Here is a 20086-nt window from a genome sequence, read left to right as displayed (position 1 = left end):
AGTTCAAGAATCTAGGAGTATTTTGCTTATAGCAGTAGATGAAAATCCACATTTTATGGCCCCCACATCTCCCCAAGTTCACATCAGCAAAATTCAGTACCAATAATAATAATAATAACAACAACAACAACAACGACTCTAATGGATCCAGCTTGACTCATGGTGACCCTACAGACACCTCCACACATTTTCTTGGTGACAAGATGGAAATGTTTTGCCTTTGCTTTTTTCTGGGATGTTTTTTAAACTAAGTCTAGCCTATAGCCCTCCGGTTTCCCAGTGACCTCCCATCCAGATATGAAGAGTGTTCAACCCTACTTAGCTCTTTTGAGTTTAACCAAGATTGGCTAACTGTTGCCACATGCCGTATAAGCAGCACAAATAACAGCAGCACAAATTCCACCTATTTTGGGTGGAAAATTAAGTAAAATGTTATTTTAATTAAAATAAAACTTCAACAGGCTAAACACATGTTTAAAAGTGAAAAAAAAATCATCTAAAAAGGGTGAAGGGGGAAATGTCCTGAAAATAGTGTTGTTATGCCACTGTCCTGCCATCTGCAGTCCTTGATAAGTGCAAGAAGAGAAGAAAGAGGAGAAGGAAGGAGAGGATGACATGAATTCACTGAAATAAGATGTATGGCTCATCCCTATCTGCTTATTCCTGGCTTAGAGAGAAATCAATCAGCGAGACAGAAAGAGCTTCATTGTTTTTGGATCTAATCTAACAGAGTGTTAAACTGTTTCCCTCAGTGGAGCTGGCAGGGATGTATTACTCTGTTCCTGCTGTAGCTCTAGAAGAATTCTCAGGATGTATTCTAGTGCATCACCCAACAATTTGGAAGACGTTTGGCAGATGATCTGGGAACTGCATTGGGAAGAGAGGAAGGTAGGATTTATACAAATAGAAGTCCACTATGTGATCCTGGATTTCATACACATAAGAAAAAAAAAAGGATGCCATTGGCAGTATAGCTGGCTTCACCTAGTGAGACTACCATGAAATTAATATGGGATATTGCAGGGGAAATTAATTTCGCACACACAATAAAGAACCTGTAACAAATGGTCTATTCTATAGCACAAAGTACACTTGAATTAGTTTTTACCCACAATAAGGCATATAGGATTAATCAACAAGGGCAGCATCCCAACTACAGGTAGTCTTCATTTAGCAACTGCCTTGTTTAGCAACCGTTCGCAGTTATGACGGTGATGAAGAAGTAACTTTACGACCAATCCTCACATTTACAACCTTCACAGGTCTGTAAAGCAAAGGAAAGCTGAAGTAAGATCATAAGCACAGTTGCAGTTTCACTTAGGAAATGCTTTGCTTAATGACCAAGTTGTTGGTCCCAATTGTGGTTGCTAAATGAGGACTACCTGTAGTGACTCACAGTATCTTCTAGAATCATCCAACCATCACTGAGACAATGTAAAGCCTGACTTTATTAATGTGATTTCAGCACAAAGTTTGTTTTATAACTCTAGAAATATCAGTAGTGGCTCCTAAAGTTATACCTGAGGATCATCTTCATCCATCTGTAAGCCTATCGCTCGCAGTTTCTCAACCAGTTTCTGTGAAACCCTAGGGTTCCACAAGAGGTCACTAGGGTTCCCTGGGTGTTCACAATTTATTTGAAGAATTATTTCAAATTCGGGCAACTTCACATTGAAGAGGTGAGTTTCATTCTTTATTTTTAGTTTAAGAATACTGTTAATGCATATATACAGGCCTACCCATGAAACGAATATAATAATTCTGTAACTTCTGGCCTATATTTGAGCCTGAATGTGCAGGGGTTCCCCAAGGCCTGAGAAATATTCCAAGGGTTCCTCCAGGGGCAAAAGGTTGAGAAAGGCTGCTATAGCCCAATATATGAGTATCTGGATAGCTGAAAGATGCTTAGAGCAATTTTGTTCCATTTCTAAAATTGACACCTTGACTCACTCTAAGAAACGGGTGATGTATTCCTTGCTGCATCGCGACCAGGTAAGTGGCGTAGGATCATACTGAAGCTGCCGAGACATAAGGTATGGGCGTCTTCCCACTGGTTCGCAGTCATTTTCTTTGCCATCATGCTGGATACCAAAACTGAAGGGAAAGGAACCCAGGAAATAAATCTCAAAACAATGTTCTGCCAGGAAAGCTTAAGAGGCCAGGACAGCTGATCTTCAAATAACCCAAAGCAGGAATAATGAGGGTGCTTATTTCTGCCCTTGGGACGATAGTTGTATTGTAACTTCGGAATGCTAAAAAGAGCTATGTAGGTAGACTGTGAATAAAACCAAGGTTTTATTCCACTAAGAGGTGCAGCAGACTATACTCTCTGCCCTAGACTATACCTGTTGCAGTTCATTGGGTGTTGCAATTCATTTGGGGATCCCTTTTAGCACTCTATTTTCATTTTTAAAAAATACTACTTGAATTTCAGAGAATGGATGAATAGAATTATGTTCATTAAAGTATTATTTTGGTTACCATTAACCGATTACCTTAAAGGTAATAGAGAATGGCAAATAGTTTCTAAATTAAAAAAATAGAATGTGCAAATATTGGAATGATTCAAGGGACACATAAAAAGAATCTCCTAACATCTTTTAGGGATGATACAGTGCTAAAGAAACACTGACCTTTTATTTATTAGGACACGAAGGGAACAAATATGGTCAGTATTATCTGGGTGGTACTGTATGAAATAAAAGCTGCATTCCCTATACTTTAATTGTTAATAATGTTAAATAATGTTATTAATGGTAAGTTTATTTGTCCTCTTGTAGTTAAGTTCTGCTCATTTGCATATTCTTAACTCCCTTTCCCATATACACACTATAAACAAGTGGAATTGTTGCCTTCCAGAAAACATTTTCTTGTGGTTAATTCAGAAGAAGCTGCCGTGAGACTAACACCTCTGTTCATCAAGACTCCCAACATGTTGTTTAACATTCAAAGGACAGTGGAAATATTTAGGTAGTGGTTAGTGGTTGGGGAAATAAATGAAAGGGAAGTGGAGAATAATGTCTTTACTTATGTTACATTCAGGGTTGCAACTAGGGTCTGTGTCACCTGGGGCAAATATGGATTCCACACCCATTTTGGCGCCCCCCAGTGCTCATTTTGGCACCCCACCAGCGCGGCACCCAGGGCACATGCCCCAGTTGCCACCACCCCCCCCCAGTTGCAGCCCTGGTTACATTACTAGTTTATCTTCTACTTTGCTTTTTGTATCTCTAGTCTTGTGCAAGTTCTATTTTTCCAATCATGTCCGATTCTTGGAGGCTGCCTGTCATGAGTACTGATGGTGAGCAGGAGGGGGCCCCTATCCAGGGGGGAAAACGCATGCGTAGTACTGAGGAGTGAAGCAGCCATTCAAAGAGACACAGATCAGACCCGCCTTAACTTTTGGGGTTTATCTGTCTGGGTTTTTCCCACGCTTCTTCAGTTTGTTAGGATTTTCTGTCTTATGTAGCAGTAATAAACACTAGAGACCTATTCCTCATCTCAGCGTGGTTCCTGACTGTTAGGACATCAGTCCTAACAAACTCCTACTCCCATTGAAAGAGAGAGGAACAAAAAAAATAAATAAAGGAGAGACATTTGGGGAAACGTCTTTGGAAAACCAGGAAATTTGGCAAGCCATCCAACAACTGGCAGCAGCATTGCAACAACACCACCAACAAGTAGATCTCCAGATCAACACATTACAAGCAGCTATGCTACAGCAGTTACAACAACCAGCTCTGGTTAACCCACAACCGGTGCCAGCAGCAGCAGCAGCAGCTCCACCAGTAGTCTTGAGATCCCAGGGCAGTCTACCAGAGAAGTTTGGAGGAGAAGCAGGACAGTTGAGAACCTTTCTCACACAGTGCACAATGTTTTTCGACAGCAGACCGGCAGAGCTTCCCACAGACCGAACCAGAGACACCTTCATTCTAAGTCTGCTAAAGGGACCAGCAGCCAAATGGGCTATTCCCATAGTGCACCAGGGAACACCAGCTACCCTAGAAGGTTTATATCAGTTGTCTGTGGTCATAGATGTCAGGCTAGAAGAGCTCAGACAGATGCAGCCGGGGGGAGGCAGCGGCCTCAGAGCGCTTCCAGGATTTCCAGCTCTCTCTGCAGCATCTCTCTACTCAGGACCAGAGGAGCCGATGCAGATCGGGGTGAGCAGGAGGCTTACTTCCGAGGCTGAGAGACAGAGAAATAGAGAGAGAGCCCTCTGTTTCTACTGCAGAGTCCCGGGGCATATGGTGAGAGCTTGCCCAGCGAGAAGCCAAGCAAATTCTGTAAGAGCCGCAGGGCAAGCAGCAGAACCAAGAGCCACCTCCACCTCGACTTCCAACCAGGGAAACTCTGTCGGTCTCCCTCCACAGAGCTCAGCAGGGAGACCATCAATCAATTAAGAAGGGCTCATTCCGAAGATTCCAGGCAATCCTTTTACTACTTACCAGTCATAATGCACGTAAACCCAGAGCACCAGGTCAAGCTAGAGGCCCTCGTGGATTCCGGAGCTTCCACCAATTTTATTGATGTACAGACTGTACAAGACCTCAACATCCTGACCATGGAATTGCCATGTCCCATAGAAGCTGAGACCGTTGACGGCCAGCCCCTCAAGGCAGGACTGATTCAAAGTTTCACAGAACCTTTGCAACTAACAACGGGAGACCACACTGAGTGGATCCCACTTTATGTTACTGCATCACTTAATGTGCCTATAGTCCTGGGCACACCTTGGCTGAAGATCCACAACCCATTGTTGGACTGGACTACGGGAGCAGTCTCCTTCCCAGCTAAGGAATGCCAGCACCACAAGATTCAAGCCGCTCTTCTCTCTCCAGCAACCAACGCAGTCATGGAAGCAGGGGGGGTCCAGTTGCCAGCCAACTATGCAGATTTCACAGACGTTTTCAGCGAACAAAAGGCCACAGCACTACCCCACCATAGGGAGTGTGATTGCACCATTGAGTTGATACCAGGAGCCAAGATTCCAGCAAGGAAACAATATCCCATGTCCCCCAAGGAACTAGCCACCTTAAAAGATTACTTGGATTCTAATCTCCAAAAGGGTTTCATCCAACCATCCACTTCCCCAGCGTCTGCTCCTACCTTCTTCGCACCAAAGAAGCCTGACCCGTTGGCACCGGCAACCCAGGAGGCACCCATGAGAGTGGTGCATGATTTCAGCTCCCTCAATAAAGTCACAGTCAAGGAAAATTACCCACTCCCCCTAATATCTGATCTGCTGGATCGCTTACAGAAAGCACGCATTTTTACTAGGTTGGATCTCAGGAATGTGTACAATCTGATCCGGATGAAAGAGGGGCATGAATATCTGACTGCCTTCGATACCAGGTTTGGTAAATTTGTGTACCTTGTTTTGCCCTTTGGCTTGACTAATGCAGGAGCCATATTTTCCCAATTTATGAATCAAATTTTCTCTGATTTACTAGATAAGTATCTGGTCATTTATCTAGATGACATATTAATATTCTCTGAGGATGCTACAAGCCATGTAACCCATGTACATAATGTCTTATTGAGAACAAGATCTGAGAGAGAACAAGCTGTTCGCCAAACTAGAGAAGTGTGCCTTCGATTTAACTGAATCACATTTCCTGGGCTATAGAATATCAACAGAAGGCATATCCATGGATCCTTCAAAGGTCCAGGCAATTCTCTCTTGGCAACCCCACCAAAATGTGAAAGATGTACAGAAATTTCTAGGATTCTCCAATTTTTACAGAAGATTTATAAATAAATTTAGTGACAGGGCTAAACCCTTCACACAGCTTTTGAAGAAAGGATCAAAATTCATTTGGGGGGAGAGGGAGCAAGCAGCCTTCCAAGAATTTAAGCAACTCTTTGCATCCCAGCCGCTTTTAAAGCACCCTGATCCCACGAAGCAATTCATAATGCATTCAGATGCTTCAGATTTTGCTATCGCTGCTGTTTTATTGCAATATACAAACAAAACAGAGAATACATTGCTCCCTTGTGCATTTTTCTCCCACACGCTCTCACCAGCAGAGAGAAACTATGATGTTTTTAACAAGAAGTTGCTGGCAATTAAAGCAGCATTTCAAGAGTGGAGGCACTGGCTAGAAGGTGCAACCTTTCCTGTGAAAGTTTGCACTGATCACAAGAATTTACAGCTTCTACAAAGCACCAGATCCCTCACCCCATGCCAAATCAGATGGAGCCAGTTTTTCTCCCATTTCAATTTTGTTATTTCTTATGTTCCCGGGGCGCAGAACCGTTTGGCAGATGCCCTGCCTCGATCCATTCAGGCAACCCCCGCTACTCACCAGGTGGTACAGGCTACTATATTACAACCTCACAACTTTCAGCAGTCTATGAGGGGGAACCAGACAGAGATTTTAGCAGCAGGGAGACAAGCAGAGGACCTATTTACAAGAGTCAGAGCTCAGCAGCAACAGGACCCATATGCCAGGGCCAGGATGGATGACCTCCAGAGGAGCCCGCAAGACACTGCCTCCCCATTTAATGTGGAGGCAGGAATCCTCTGGCATAGTGGGCGATTATACATCCCCCCCTCATTGAGGGAAGAAGTACTGAGACTTTGCCATGACCATCAAACGGCAGGCCACGGAGGTGTTTTCAAAACTCTCCATAGAGCTCTGAGAGACTACTGGTGGCCTAAGATGACTGCAGACATAAAGGGCTATGTTGCTTCTTGTCATACCTGTAGACGAGCCAAGCCTCTCCCAGGGAAGCCCACAGGACTCTTGCAACCCCTACCCACCCCCAGTAGGCCTTGGGATACAATCTCCATGGATTTCATCACTGATTTACCCCCAGTCCAGGGGCTGATTTCCATACTAGTGGTGGTGGACCTTTTCACTAAGATGGCGCATTTTATTTCTTGCAAGGGCCTTCCATCTGCGCAAGCCACAGCACAGTTGTTTATGGACCACGTTTTTAGGTATAGAGGCATGATAAATCACTTGGTGAGTGACAGAGGCCCTCAGTTCACTTCCAGGTTCTGGAGGGCCCTTTTCCAGTCATTAGGGGTCCAGATCCACCTATCATCATCGCATCATCTGGCTAGTAACGGGCAAGCTGAGAAAATTAACCAATGGTTACAGCAGTATCTCAGGTGTTACACCACTTATCAGCAAGACAATTGGCCAGCCCTGCTCCCCATGGCAGAATTTACTTATAACAACTCTGTGCAATCCTCTACCAATATGTCTCCTTTCCAAGCACTCTACAGGGTTAACCCTCGGGTGTTGCCCACCTCTTCCCAGCAGGGAACTGTTCCAGCCGCGGCTGATTTTCTTAAAGACCAACAAGCCGCACAGGAGTTGTTAAAGGAGCAGCTGAACAGGGCAAAGAGTGCTTACAAAAGAGCTGCAGATGCTCACAGACAAAAGGGGCCAGCGATTGTGGTCGGAGACAAAGTATAGCTCTCTACCAAGTTTTTGACCTCTACCAGGCCCTCCAAGAAGTTGGACTCTAAGTTTGTGGGCCCTTTCACTGTGGTACAGCAGATAAATCCAGTGGCTTATCGCTTAAAGCTGCCAGCATCCATGAAAATCCATCCAGTCTTTCACAGAGCCTTGCTAGCCAAGGACCCTCCCCCAAGTGCCTTATGATTGCAACTGCCCCCCCACCTCCAGTAATTGTGGAGGGGGAGGAGGAATATGAAGTTGAGGAAATTCTGGACTCTAGGAGGAGGGGAAGGGGCATCCAATATTTAATACACTGGAAAGGGTACCCTGAGGAAGAGTGCACATGGGAAAATGCCAGAGATGTACATGCACCAGCGCTGGTTCAACGATTCCATCAGCTTTTCCCTCACAAACCCAAGCCTCGCACTCTACCAGAGATTCTTCACTTCACTGAGCAAGCAGAGGAATCCCTAGCAGAGGAGTTCATAAGTTGGCAACCTCCACCCCCGCCAGAGGCTCTGAGGCCAGAGAGAGAGGAGGAGGGGGAGCCGCAGCCCTCCACCTCTGGCTTGCATTTCCCAAGGGGGAGTGGGGAAGAATCTTCTAATTATCTAGCTATTTTCCAGCAGCAGCCACCTGGGCCAGAAGCATTATCAAACCTGGAGAGCAGCACTGATTCGTCCTTGGAGGAGTTTTCCTTTGAAGAATTTCCATCGTTGCCCAGTTCCCATGGGAGCTTGGAGGGGGAGATGGACTCTCATGATACCTCTGGAAGGGAGGGGGCTGAAATGGAATGTGAATCTGGAGTGGAGGGTGATGTCATGAGTACTAATGGCGAGCTGGAAGGGGCTCCTATCCAGGGGGGAAAACACATGCGTAGAACTGAAGAGTTAAGCAGCCATTCAAAGAGACACAGATCAGACCCGCCTTGACTTTTGGGGTTTATCTGTCTGGGTTTTTCCCACGCTTCTTCAGTTTGTTAGGATTTTCTGTCTAATGTAGCAGTAATAAAACACTAGAGACCTATTCCTTGTCTCAGCGTGGTTCCTGACTGTTAGGACACTGCCTGGACAAGCCTCTGCAGTTTTCTTGGCAGCATTTTTTGGAAGTAGCTTGCCATTGCCTTCTTCCTATGTCTGAGAGAGAGTGACCGGCCCAAGGTCACCCAGCTGGCTTTGTGCCCAGGGCAGGACTAGAACTCAGGGTCTCTCGGTTTCCAGCCCAGTGCCTTAACCGATACACCAAACTGGCTCTGCAATTTCTGTTTAAACTATAAAAAATCTGTTTAATTCCCGCTCCCCCCAAGACTTCCAACAAGTTCATACCTGTGTCCAAGTTCATGGGCAATCGTGAATGCCAAAGGCAGGCCAGAGTCTTCATTGATGTTACAGCTCCGATGTGGTTGACACATTCCCGAGAGATGGGACAAGCCTAAGGTTTCGCAGGGTTGATTCATGCCAGCACAAATGTCTTTTCTGGGACCATAGCAAAAAGCTTGATGTTAAAAAACAAAACAAAACCTGTGCATTCAGTGTAATCCCACACTCAGAAGATAGGGCCACTGTTTTCAGTGGTCTTAATTCTAGGAAAGTGTACCTAATGGGGTTGGTGCAAACATTATTCTTGGAGATCTGCCAACGTTCATATTTCAGCAGAGGTCCCACTGTCAACCTCCAGTTGCTCTGCATTTCCTCATTTGTAACCACAGTCTTTTTATTTGTCCCTTAAATAATAGAAACAAGGAGAAGGAGAAGCAGCTTCTCTTTATCTCTCCCTCTGTTGTTGTGTGACTTTTGCCTTAAGAAGGAGGCAAAGAAACACCGACCTTAGGGCCACCCCTGAAGAGGTTATGAGATTTGTACTGAATGAAATCCTCAAATCTCTTCCGCTCTTTAACCCCTGAGCAACCCTTCACATAATGGAAGTGAACACATTAAATTCAGCTAAGCAATCCTAAGAAAAGATGCAGCTGCTTTAAGAAGTGCTGTGTGAGCACTCTAGCATCACAGCATCTTTTTCCCTTGAATTCCGAAGCACTGCAAAGCCCTATTAATTGCTCTGGTGAATACCATTCATCAGGACTTAAGCAGAGGAAGTACATCCTTATAAGAGTTCTGCCAGGTGCCTTTTGATGCCATCTAAGCGTGTAGCTCATAGATAACCAGGGAGCTTTACCCTGCCTATTATTTTTCTGAAGACAGTTTGTGAAGTGTATTGCTAAGTATAAGAACTTTGCAATTAGTTGAGACTTTAGTCTGAACCAAAGTACATAATCAATTCCTGCTTTTCCAACACATTACAGAAAGCAAGTTCCAATGAAGCCATCAGCCAACAAAGCATTATGCAAATGCTCCAATGTCATGAGCCCAGAACCCAGTGCAGGAATAAGCAATGTTTGGGGGTTGATGGGCACATTTGGAATATTAGGAACATCTTGTAGGCATTTTCACAAAATGCATGCTATGGGGATGGGTGTTTCTCTATTCACAAACCTCCAATTTATCAGAAAACAAACTGGTAAGGATGCTCCCCAATAGCCTTCTAATACCCAGGATGGTCCTCTCATCTCAGTTTGCTACTATCTGTTTGAACATAAAGAAAGCTCTTAGCTGCAGCCTCCCACAAATTATGCACTTTCTTTGCAGCATGCCACATTCTGTTAATATTTTAAAAATTGAAATAATCTTTTTAAAACAAAGTCAGATGTGACAGGATGGTTACCAAGGAAAAGTGCCTATAGCTACATTGATGCCTGTGATCATCCTGGTATAATGTACAGCTAAAATTTTTAATAATAATAATAATAATCTCATAGATGCTTTTGGTTGTTTAATATGCACTAAATGATCTTTTCACAAACTTCCTTCTGCATTTGTTACAGCGTTTTTTCCCCCAATCACTATAGCCCATGGTCTAACAAGATTTCTATTCTCATTCTACATGCTCCTTACCATAAACTCAGTTCAGATGTTGAATAATAAAGTCCTAAATTAGAAACAAGGCATTGTAGCACATGAAGCGGTCTCTTTACAAAATGGCAAACCAAGTCACAGATTTCAGATCATTATAGCAGTATTCAAAAGCATGCAATTATTGTTAACAAGCACTGTTGTAGGAAAAGTCACAAGCAAGACAGCCCTGTGATTACTGAAGCCAAAAGACGCTGATAATTGAGAACCAAAAATATTTGCTTCTGCATTTATTCTATCTGGGAAAGAGTTTTGGAGGACCAGAGTTGTTTTCCAAAAACATTTCTTCTTCATTTTATTTAGTTTAGTAGATAAGGCTCTGCTTTGTAAAGATTTCTGAATAAAAATTAATGCAAAGTTAGGCAATATGATGTCCTCCAAAGGTTTTAGACAACAGTCTCCATGAGTTCCAGCCAGCACGGTTAATAATTATGGATAATTGGAGCTGGCTAACGTATTGTCAGGCCTCACCTCAGGCATGTTGGAATTATCAGGGGTCAACTCAGCATTGTCTCATAAGCATAAGGGGGTCTTTCTAGTAAACACATCTCTATTGTGCTTGTGGGATGTCACATGGGTCACCTGATTTCCACTTCCTCCTTCTTCTTGGGCTTGGGGATTACCAATCTCCATTACCTCTTGGGCACACCTGCAAGCAGGAGGTGCTGCAGAATGCAGCTCTCATCCTTTCATCTCGCTTGCATGCAGACATTTCTATTTCCATAAAAGTATCTACAAAGAACCAGTGATGAATAAGCGCTTTCTACTATGAAGCTACTTGTATCCAGATCTACTGAATAAATGTAAGCTACCTTTTTTTCTTCTCTTCATCTAATTACTGTGTGAAGACTGAATTCTTTTCTGAACATAATTAAGTTTAATGTACAAGTTTCTTTTTGGTTCACGCTTCTACTTTGCAAGATTGTTGTTAGCTGCTTGGAGTTCTTTTATTAACCTTTAAAAATTCCATCAAGGCATGGGTGTAAATCATGGCCATAAATCCTGGCATTAAATTCTTACTTTTACTCTTCTCCTGGAACTGGCTTTCTCTGAGGTAATCTCACAGACTTGACCAGGCTAGATTAGTTCCTTTCTTGCTGACAAAGAGATACAACAAATCTGTCTGCCCCAATACAGAGTAATCCAAGCTTACGTATACATCTATGCATGGGGTTTTAAAACCTGGGATTCCCCCCCACCACCACCATTCTAGGTGAATGGATGTTTGGGGAACTACCAAAGAGATTGATTGATTGATTGATTGATTGATTGATTGATAACATTTGTACACAAACCAAACTTTCCATGGCTTACAACCAAGAATAAAACAACATATACATAAGAAAAGCAAAGAACAATAAAACCAATAAACTGAAAAATAGAAAAACCTGGCACCACAGCCAACTTCCCTGATGCAACCCACACATTTTCTTCCACTCTAATCTCACTCTGTCCCAGAGCTTGGGGAAAGAGTTTGACATATTGACATCCAAATGGGCTGATAAGCTTTCTTAGAAAGTTGTCATCCTCATCACCACTACCACCACCACCAAGTCTAGAAGAGAGTCTGCCTGTCCAGAAAATTATAAAGGCAAGCAGGGATAATAGGGAGGGCCCTATAGGTGGGGACTATAGCATTCTGGTAAGTCAATACTTAGCAGAGTTATGACCCCAAGCAGCTATAGAATAATTGATTCAAGTAGGCAAATGCTGAGTGAAAGTTAAAAAAAAAACCCTAAGGGTAAGAGTATTTGGATAGTGAACCAATGAGCTAGAGAGATGATGAGCTCTCAGTTACTAGATGGGTTCAAGCAGAGGCTGTTGGAGATGCTTTAATTTAGATTCCTGAATTGAGCAGAAGGTGGGACTGAGTAGCCTAAATGTCCCCTTCCTACCCTTTGATTTAACAGAGGATAAGACTGAATAGTACTGGAACGTTATGGAAAGGAGGATCAAGACAGAGTTAGAATTAGGCTGACCATATTTCCTTGAGACAAAAACGGGACATTGGGATGGCAAAACGGGATGGGGTTAACCTTATGTAACATTCCATATTCACGAAAAAGACAATAAAAAGGTTATCAACAGTAAGCTGGAAAGGTGCAGGAGGGGGAAGTGTGGCAATGGTTGGGTCTGGAGAGGCTGGTGCAGGGGTGGCATTGGGCAGAGAGGTTTCAGGAGGGCTGAGGGCGGTGGCGACACGAACAGAGGTGGCAGGAGGCTGGAGAAGCGGAGGGCTGAGGGCAGTGGCGAGCCGGGATGGGAGAACAGGAACGAGGTGGCAGGAGGCTGGGGAAGTGGAGGGCTGAGGGCGGTGACAAGCTGGGATGGGAGGACAGGAACAAGGCGGCAGGAGGCTGGAGAAGTGCAGGAGGGCTGAGGGCAGCAGCGAGCTGGGATGGGAGGACAGTCCAGTGAATGGTTGTCCCCGACAACCTGTTCCTCTCTGACATGCCCTTTTATTTTGTTTTCTTCCCGCCATTTTGGCCTGAGAACCAATCAGCTTCTTTTCTGCTGGGCGTGCTTTTCCAACCATCTTCCACTGCACTGATTGGTGGCAGCGACTCTTCCTCTTGCTCACTGCCAATCAGCTGTTCCTGCGGTTCCTGCTCTGGGTTTCCCACTGGATTGAGAACTACTGTCAAGTCAGCCTCCTTTTCAATTTCACTTTTAATTTTTTCCCGCTTTTCCCAATAATGGCTCCAATGTTTTAAAAAAACGGGACAGAATTGACATTTATATTAAAACAACGGGATGGTCAGGAAATGTTTAAAAAATGGGACTGTCCCATTCAAAACGGGACGTATAGTCAGCCTAGTTAGAAGAAAAAAGAACCAAGAAAAAAAATCGTGTAGGTGCTGGGTATGGTACATCAATGGTAGGTTCTGTTTCTTTCTCACCAGTATAACACATGAGACATGCTACATGCAGTATCTTATTGAAATCTTTCTAATGACCCAGTAAGGGAGAACAGTGTGCTTTAGTTCCTCTGTTGAAAATATGTGCATAAAGAGGCAGAGACTCAATGGAGTGGCATAGCAAAACTGTCTCATAAGTTCATTCAAATACACAACTTTTTGATGTATAGATCTTTGTAACTAAGCCACACCAGCTTGTAACTAAAAGTAGGAAGGGAATAAGGATATTCTAGGACAAGGATGGGAAATACTGGCTCTCCAGATGTTACAGAACCACAATGGTTCCAGCCAGCATGGTCACAGTGAAGGATACTAGGGGTTGTAATTCTACAACATCTGGAGATGCAGACTGTCTGCTGCTTCTGGTAAACTTCATTTGATCATTTGTGTATTTGGAAGCAAAGGAACTAGATTCAAATTTCCCCTCTGATGGGTGGAACTCAGTTATCCAATTCTGCATAATTCTTGGCTCAAATAATGTACAAAAGTACTTATAAAATATTTATGTTTGAGGCAAATTAGTGGCATTCACTAATATATTAGAATAGGATAGACTGCTGAGAAGATCACCACAGCCACTAGATGCCAGCAAAGTGCCGATGTTTTTGTATCTCTTTGCTGCCATCTAGTGATCATCTGGATTTTTCTGGTTGACTATGGAAAATCTAGCGCACTAAGCCTTAAGCCATAATACGATTTGTTTGCCCATTGCATGTTAAGTGAACCTAATCATTGTGCTCAGGAATATATGTTTAGATGGAAAATGCATTGACAAATGTATATGCTGTGGGGAAGTGCATTCAAAAAATTATTTAAATCCTGGAAGAAACATTAAGGGTCCAGACTATTTTGAAGTGCTTGCAACTGTAGAGCACTACACGGAGGCAAGCGTTTAGAATTTTTGCTTTATTTGCAAATATACAAGCAAAGCATACCTAAAAGGAAATCCCTAGAAAACGTTAGATAGTTTATAAAGCTGTTTTCAACTAATTCCAGTGAGAAATCCTACCTCTGCCTCTTCCCAAAAAATAGACAGGCATCGATTTCCCCAAACTCTGATAGGCACCTCATTCAGAAATAGAACAAGAACCTCATATATGAGGGGAACATCCTACCTGGTAAGAAGTACTGCTACGTCATGGTGAAGTGGGTTTGTATCCAATTTCGGGTTGATACTCTTCTGCCATTTACAAAAGCTGGCTAGAGTCTTATCTGCATGATGGATGATTTTCAGCCCTTGCTAAAAAGAGAGGGGGAAAGGGAAATGAATTATCTTGCCAGAAGACTAGCAGTATCTGCAATAATTACCAAGCCCGGTAAAATAATTTAGTTTTAATAAATATTGTCACTGCATGAAGTGAGAGACATCATTATGATAGTAGTTTACTGAGTCCTGGCATTTGAGGAAAAAAGATGTTATTAGTGAAGATAGGTCAGGGGGAAAAAAGCCAATACAATAGGAAAAATTGAAAAGCCTTCACAGAATGAAAAGAAAAAGAAACTGCAATACCTTCCTTAAGATCAAACATTATTTTTGTTTTCTACTTTGAACCAAAGGTTATCCCTAAACGAAAGGAAATGTGAAGCATATTCATGAAATTTAGAACATTTTATCTTACTTGAAAGCACACATACTGTAATTAATACTAAGTCTTCTTCTAGAGCAATGTTTCTGAACCTTGGCAACTTTAAGATGTGTGGACTTCAACTCCCAGAATTCCCTAGCCAGCATGTTGACGTCATGCTGAGTTGAAGAATTGAAGTCCACTCATCTTAAAAGTTGCCAAGGTTCAGAAACATTGCTCTAGAAGAAGACTGTTCTATACTGTAGAGTGCATCTCTGAAGAGGAAAAATGAAGGGTTGGTTACTCTGTAAAAGTTGACTGAGCAGATATATTCCCAGGGCTATAGTATGCCAATTGTACTCGTTCCTGGAACTGGAGGCCCTACTCATGGTCATTCATGCCCTAATCACCTCCCATCCAGATAACTGCAATGTGCTCTACATGGGGCTGTTCTTGAACACCACCTTAGTGAGCTGCACTGGCTCCCAAAGATTTTGGGTGCAATTCAAGATGCTGGTTATCACCTGAAAAGCCTTTCATAGCATAAGGCAGGGTTTTGCAACTGGGGTTCCATGGCACCCTAGGGTTCCATGAGAGGTCATTAGGGATTCCCTAGGAGATCACAATTTATTTAAAAAATTACTTCAAATTCTGGCAACTTCACATTAAACAGGTAAGCTTCATTCTTTATTTTTAGTTTAAGAACACTGTTAATGCATGCATATATATACAGGCCTACCCATGAAACGAATACAATAATTTTGTAACGTCTGGCCTACATGTGAGCCTGAATGTGCATGGGTTTATCAAGGCCTGAAAAATATTTCAAGGATTCTTCTAGGGTCAAAAGGTTGAGAAAGGCTGGCCAGGTTACTTGAGGCCCTGCCTATCTCCAATTGCCTCTGCTCATCCTGTGATCCAGAGGAATGGACATATTTCTGGTCCTTCCACAAAATAATGCTACCTGGTGAGACCCAGGAGGTAGTCCTTCTCTGTTGCAGTGCCTTCCCTGTGGGACATCATGCCCCCCGAAGTTTGGATAGCCTGAACCCTTCTGTCTTCCTGCAGAGCCCTAAAAATCTGGCTCTTCCCCCCATGCATTGGGCCAGGCTGTGGTGGAGCCTACATACATAGAATCCCTTAAATGAAATATGTGTGGGTTGGCCTCAGTTACTGCTCTTATTATTGTTATTTCTGTTATTCCGTTATCCTGTTGTTCTTTATCTTCCAAAAGTATATTGAATTGTGTTGTTTTCATGTTTCGTCAAATTGTAAGTGGCCCAGAGTTGCTCTTGTGAATCAGGCAGCCAAATAAATCCAAATAATAAATAAATAATCTAGTTCCAATTGAAAGAGCTTTTTTTTTTTAATTTGTTCAATCGTGTCCGATTCTCAGAGACTGCCTGGACAAGTCCCTGCAGTTTTCTTGGCAAGGTTTTTCAGAAGTGGTTTGCCATTGCCTCCTTCCTAGGGCTGAGAGGGAGTGACTGGCCCAAGGTCACCCAGCTGGCTTCGTGCCTAAGGTGGGACTAGAACTCACGGTCTCCCAGTTTCTAGCCTGGTGCCTTAACCACTACACCAAACTGGCTCTCGGAAAAGGTATTAACAATCTATTTAACCCTTGAATACCTCATCTCATATATTCCTTCTCATACCCTCTGGTCATCTTCATGGCCTTGCTCTAACTGCAGGGGGTAATTATTCAGAAAAAGATCACCTCAATTCTGGAATATCCTTCTCCATGTGGTACATTTAGTGTCTACTTTATTGTCTTTCCAGTACTCGGCAAAGACTTTGTTCTCTCAGGCCTTTAAATATATTAATATGACATTTGGGTGGCAAAACGGGATGGGGTTAAACTTATGTAATATTCCGTATTCCCAAAAAAGACAATAAAAGAGTTATTGACAGTAAGCTGGGAAGGTGCAGGAGGGGGAGGTGCAGCAATGGTTGGGTCCGGAGAGGCTGGTGCAGGGGTGGCAGCGAGCTGGGATTGGAGGACAGGAACGAGGCAGCAGGAGGCTGGAGAAGTGCAGGAGCTGGGACAGGAGGACAGGAACGGAGTCTAGTGAACAGTTGTCCCCAACAACTTGTTCCTCTATGGCGCGCCCTTTTATTTTCTTCCCGTTTATGGCCTGAGAGCCAATCGGCTTCTTTTCTGCTGGGTGTGCTTTTCCGAGCGTCTTCCACTGCACTGATTGGCGGCAGCGACTCTTCCTCTTGCTCACCACCAATCAGCTGTTCCTGCGGTTCCTGCTCTGGGTTTCCCACCAGATTGAGAACTACTGCCAAGTCAGCCTCCTTTTCAATTTCAGTTTCAATTTTTTTCCCGCTTTTCCCAACAACGGCTCCAACATTTTTAAAAAACGGGACAAAATTGACATTTATATTAAAGCAACGGGACAGTCGGGAAATGTTAAAAAAAAACAGGACTGTCCAGTTCAAAACAGGACATATGGTCAGCCTAAATATGACAATACTTCAAACATATATACAGTGTAGAAGTATTAGAACTAGTATTAGTATTAGAACAAATGTTCTAATATATGTTCATTTGTGTATTTAATCGTTTTAATTTTCAAAAATAATTAATATTGTGGTTTTCAACTCAGTTTTTGAAATAATGAGATTTTTAAAGTAAAGAGATAAAAACTAACAAGAACTAATAATTAAGAGAGAACATAGAAAAAAGTAAAGAATGAAATAGAAAACAAAATCAAAAGTGCAGGAAGAAAAAGAATGCAAAAGAATGACTTCCAACATTCTTTTACAACAGATATAAGTATAAATTTAAATTAAACTCTTACTCTAAGTTTACAACATAAGTTTCATTTTTTCTATTGTCGTTCTAATCATCAAATCCATATACCAATCAGAGGTAAAATTAACGTCTTTTCTTGAATCAAAGCTGTCAATTTTGCCATTGGTTTTAAACTCAGAGGGGCAGGCGGCAGTATTGCAACCAAAACCCTCCCCACGACTCAACTTCGATCCCAGCAGAAGCTGGATTCTCTCTGGGTAGCTGGCTCAGGTCGACTCAGCCTTCCATCCTTCCGAGGTCGGTAAAATGTGTACCCAGCTTGCTGGGTGAAGCCATTTGGTGGCCTGCTAGAACCACATAATGGAACAGAGTTTAACACAGTGGAAGAAGCTGTGCACAGAAAAATAATATTATCTTAGATAGTTTAATGAGCATGTCAGAGAAACACAGGTTATTGATCTTACACATTCAGCCCTCCCAAGCATAAAGAATCACATGCTTAGACAGAATAGGTTAAGATAAGTAAAAGAATTCTTACTGACTTTATTGTTGTTACATCCATCTTCGGTGGAAAATGAAGTTCCTTGTATCTTCTGTTCTTCCTAAATTTAGTTCACACTAAACTCTCAGCCCTATAGCTGCCAAGAGCTGCGTGGAAGAAAAGGGGCAGCCACATGGCTTTTAGGGCCAAGATGGAGAGAGCTGCAAAAGCATGCTGCTTCTCCCTCGGTGGAAGAAGGAGGAAGAGAGAGAGAGGAAGTGGGAGTGGCAACAAACAGCTTCCTTACAGTTGCATCTTGGGATGAACTCACTTTACATGCTAATGCACTTCCAACACTTGGGGAAGGTGACGGCTGGGGAAGGCAATGGCAAATCACCCCGCTATAGTCTGCCAAGAAAATGTAGTGAAAACAGTGTCCCTCCAAAGGGTCAGACATGACTTGGTGCTTGCACAGGGGACTTTTTACCTTTTTCATCACATACAAGTATCAAAGGATGAAGCAATATGTACTACTTTGACAGAGATTTGGGGATATTTTACAATTATACTTTGTATTGATTACACTATAGCACTATATGGTATTTATTAGTAAACCAGTGACTACTGATAAGTTTAATATATACTTTAGATTTTTTCTCTTTTCTTAGTTTGGTTTTTTTTAATCCTTTTCTTTTGGGGTGGATGTTCCATTATTTTTTTAAGTTTAAGAATTGTTTCATTTAATTGTAATTTTTTAGTATATGTATGTGTTTTGCCAATACTTTGTATCTTGTATTTTGATTTTTTTTTTTCATTTAAAAAAAAGAACATGTAGCACAAAACTACCATTTTATTATCAAATGAACTTGGTCAAAATGGGCACACATTAATAAAATATATTTGACTAAACCTGGTTTCTTTCATCCTTCTGTACAATCTACTGAAACCTATCTTCCTTCAATGACATCATCAAGGCAAGGACTAACCAGGAGACCAAGGGCTTACCTCTTCTTCTTCAAGAAGTATAAGCCGAACAAGCATGATATGGATTGCGTTGCCAATGCTCGGATCATGGAATAATCCTGCCACCTGAATCAAAGCCAGGCAATATGGAGTTAGTGGATTCCTCTTCTGTATAGGTATCTTTTTTTTCCTATTAGTGATGATACAATTTATTTCTACAGTATGTAAGCATCAAAGGTGTCAAAGAGGTCAAAATGGCAGCCAAAACCATGCCATTTTTTATGTGCTTTGATGACATGGTTGTGGCCCTCATCCTGACTTTTTGACACATGTCCCCCATCCACATGAACACCATTGGTCAACAGCAAAGTATCTGGCAGCAAACAAAAGATAGTTCCTTGTTCCAAAGAACTTACAAGCTAAATATGATTGGGGAAAGAGGAAGAGCCAAAAGGAAAAAGGAAAAGGAAAGAGATCCAGTGATGCTGATTTGGAATTATTGGAACAAACAAACAAATCTTTGCGGTCAAAGAACAGCATAAATTATTGGAACAAAGTGCCATATATCTGGAGGTCAGGGGACACAGGGCTGGAAGAAGCAAGGATAAATTAAACTAAATTAAACTAATTGCAAGGCAAACCTACACAGGGTTTGTGTTGGTTGCTGTGGATAAGGACTAAGGAGCTTAGCTGAACTGGGAGTATTGCTGCTTTGTTGACATAGTTTGGGTGAGTCTTACACAGTTTTCCCCAGCTTACATCTGTGCTTTACATACTTCTTCGGGCATATTTAGGGTAAAGAACTGTTCTTCCACAAAAGCATCTTTCTATTTTTAATGAGCTTCAGCAAAGGATCGTTACCTTGTTGTGGTGCTGGAGCTTCAGCACCTCAATGATGCCATGAGCTAAACCGTGAAGGGCCACCCAAGACGGGAAGGTCATGACAGAGAGGTCAGACTAAATGTGATCCCTGGGGAAGGTAATGGCAACCCACCCCAGTATTCTTGCCATGAA

General features: G+C 42.6%; 1 protein-coding gene across 1 annotated transcript in view; it reads right to left on the bottom strand.

Moving 5' to 3' along the window:
• Positions 1-20086, bottom strand: part of ADAMTS12 (ADAM metallopeptidase with thrombospondin type 1 motif 12) — a 177879-nt gene that overhangs the window by 68802 nt on the left and 88991 nt on the right. The window contains exons 5-8 of the mRNA XM_063295767.1: positions 19115-19198; positions 14418-14542; positions 8741-8890; positions 1951-2094 (exon numbers count right to left, since the gene is read on the bottom strand). Coding sequence (XP_063151837.1) covers positions 1951-2094; positions 8741-8890; positions 14418-14542; positions 19115-19198 — 503 coding nt within the window. The remainder of the gene's footprint in view (positions 1-1950; positions 2095-8740; positions 8891-14417; positions 14543-19114; positions 19199-20086) is intronic.

The sequence above is a fragment of the Candoia aspera genome, chromosome 2 (genome assembly GCF_035149785.1).
Source record: "Candoia aspera isolate rCanAsp1 chromosome 2, rCanAsp1.hap2, whole genome shotgun sequence".
NCBI classification, from domain to species: Eukaryota; Metazoa; Chordata; class Lepidosauria; order Squamata; family Boidae; genus Candoia; species Candoia aspera.
Note: the sequence above shows the minus strand (reverse complement) of the source record. Positions and strands in the feature narration are given on the sequence as shown.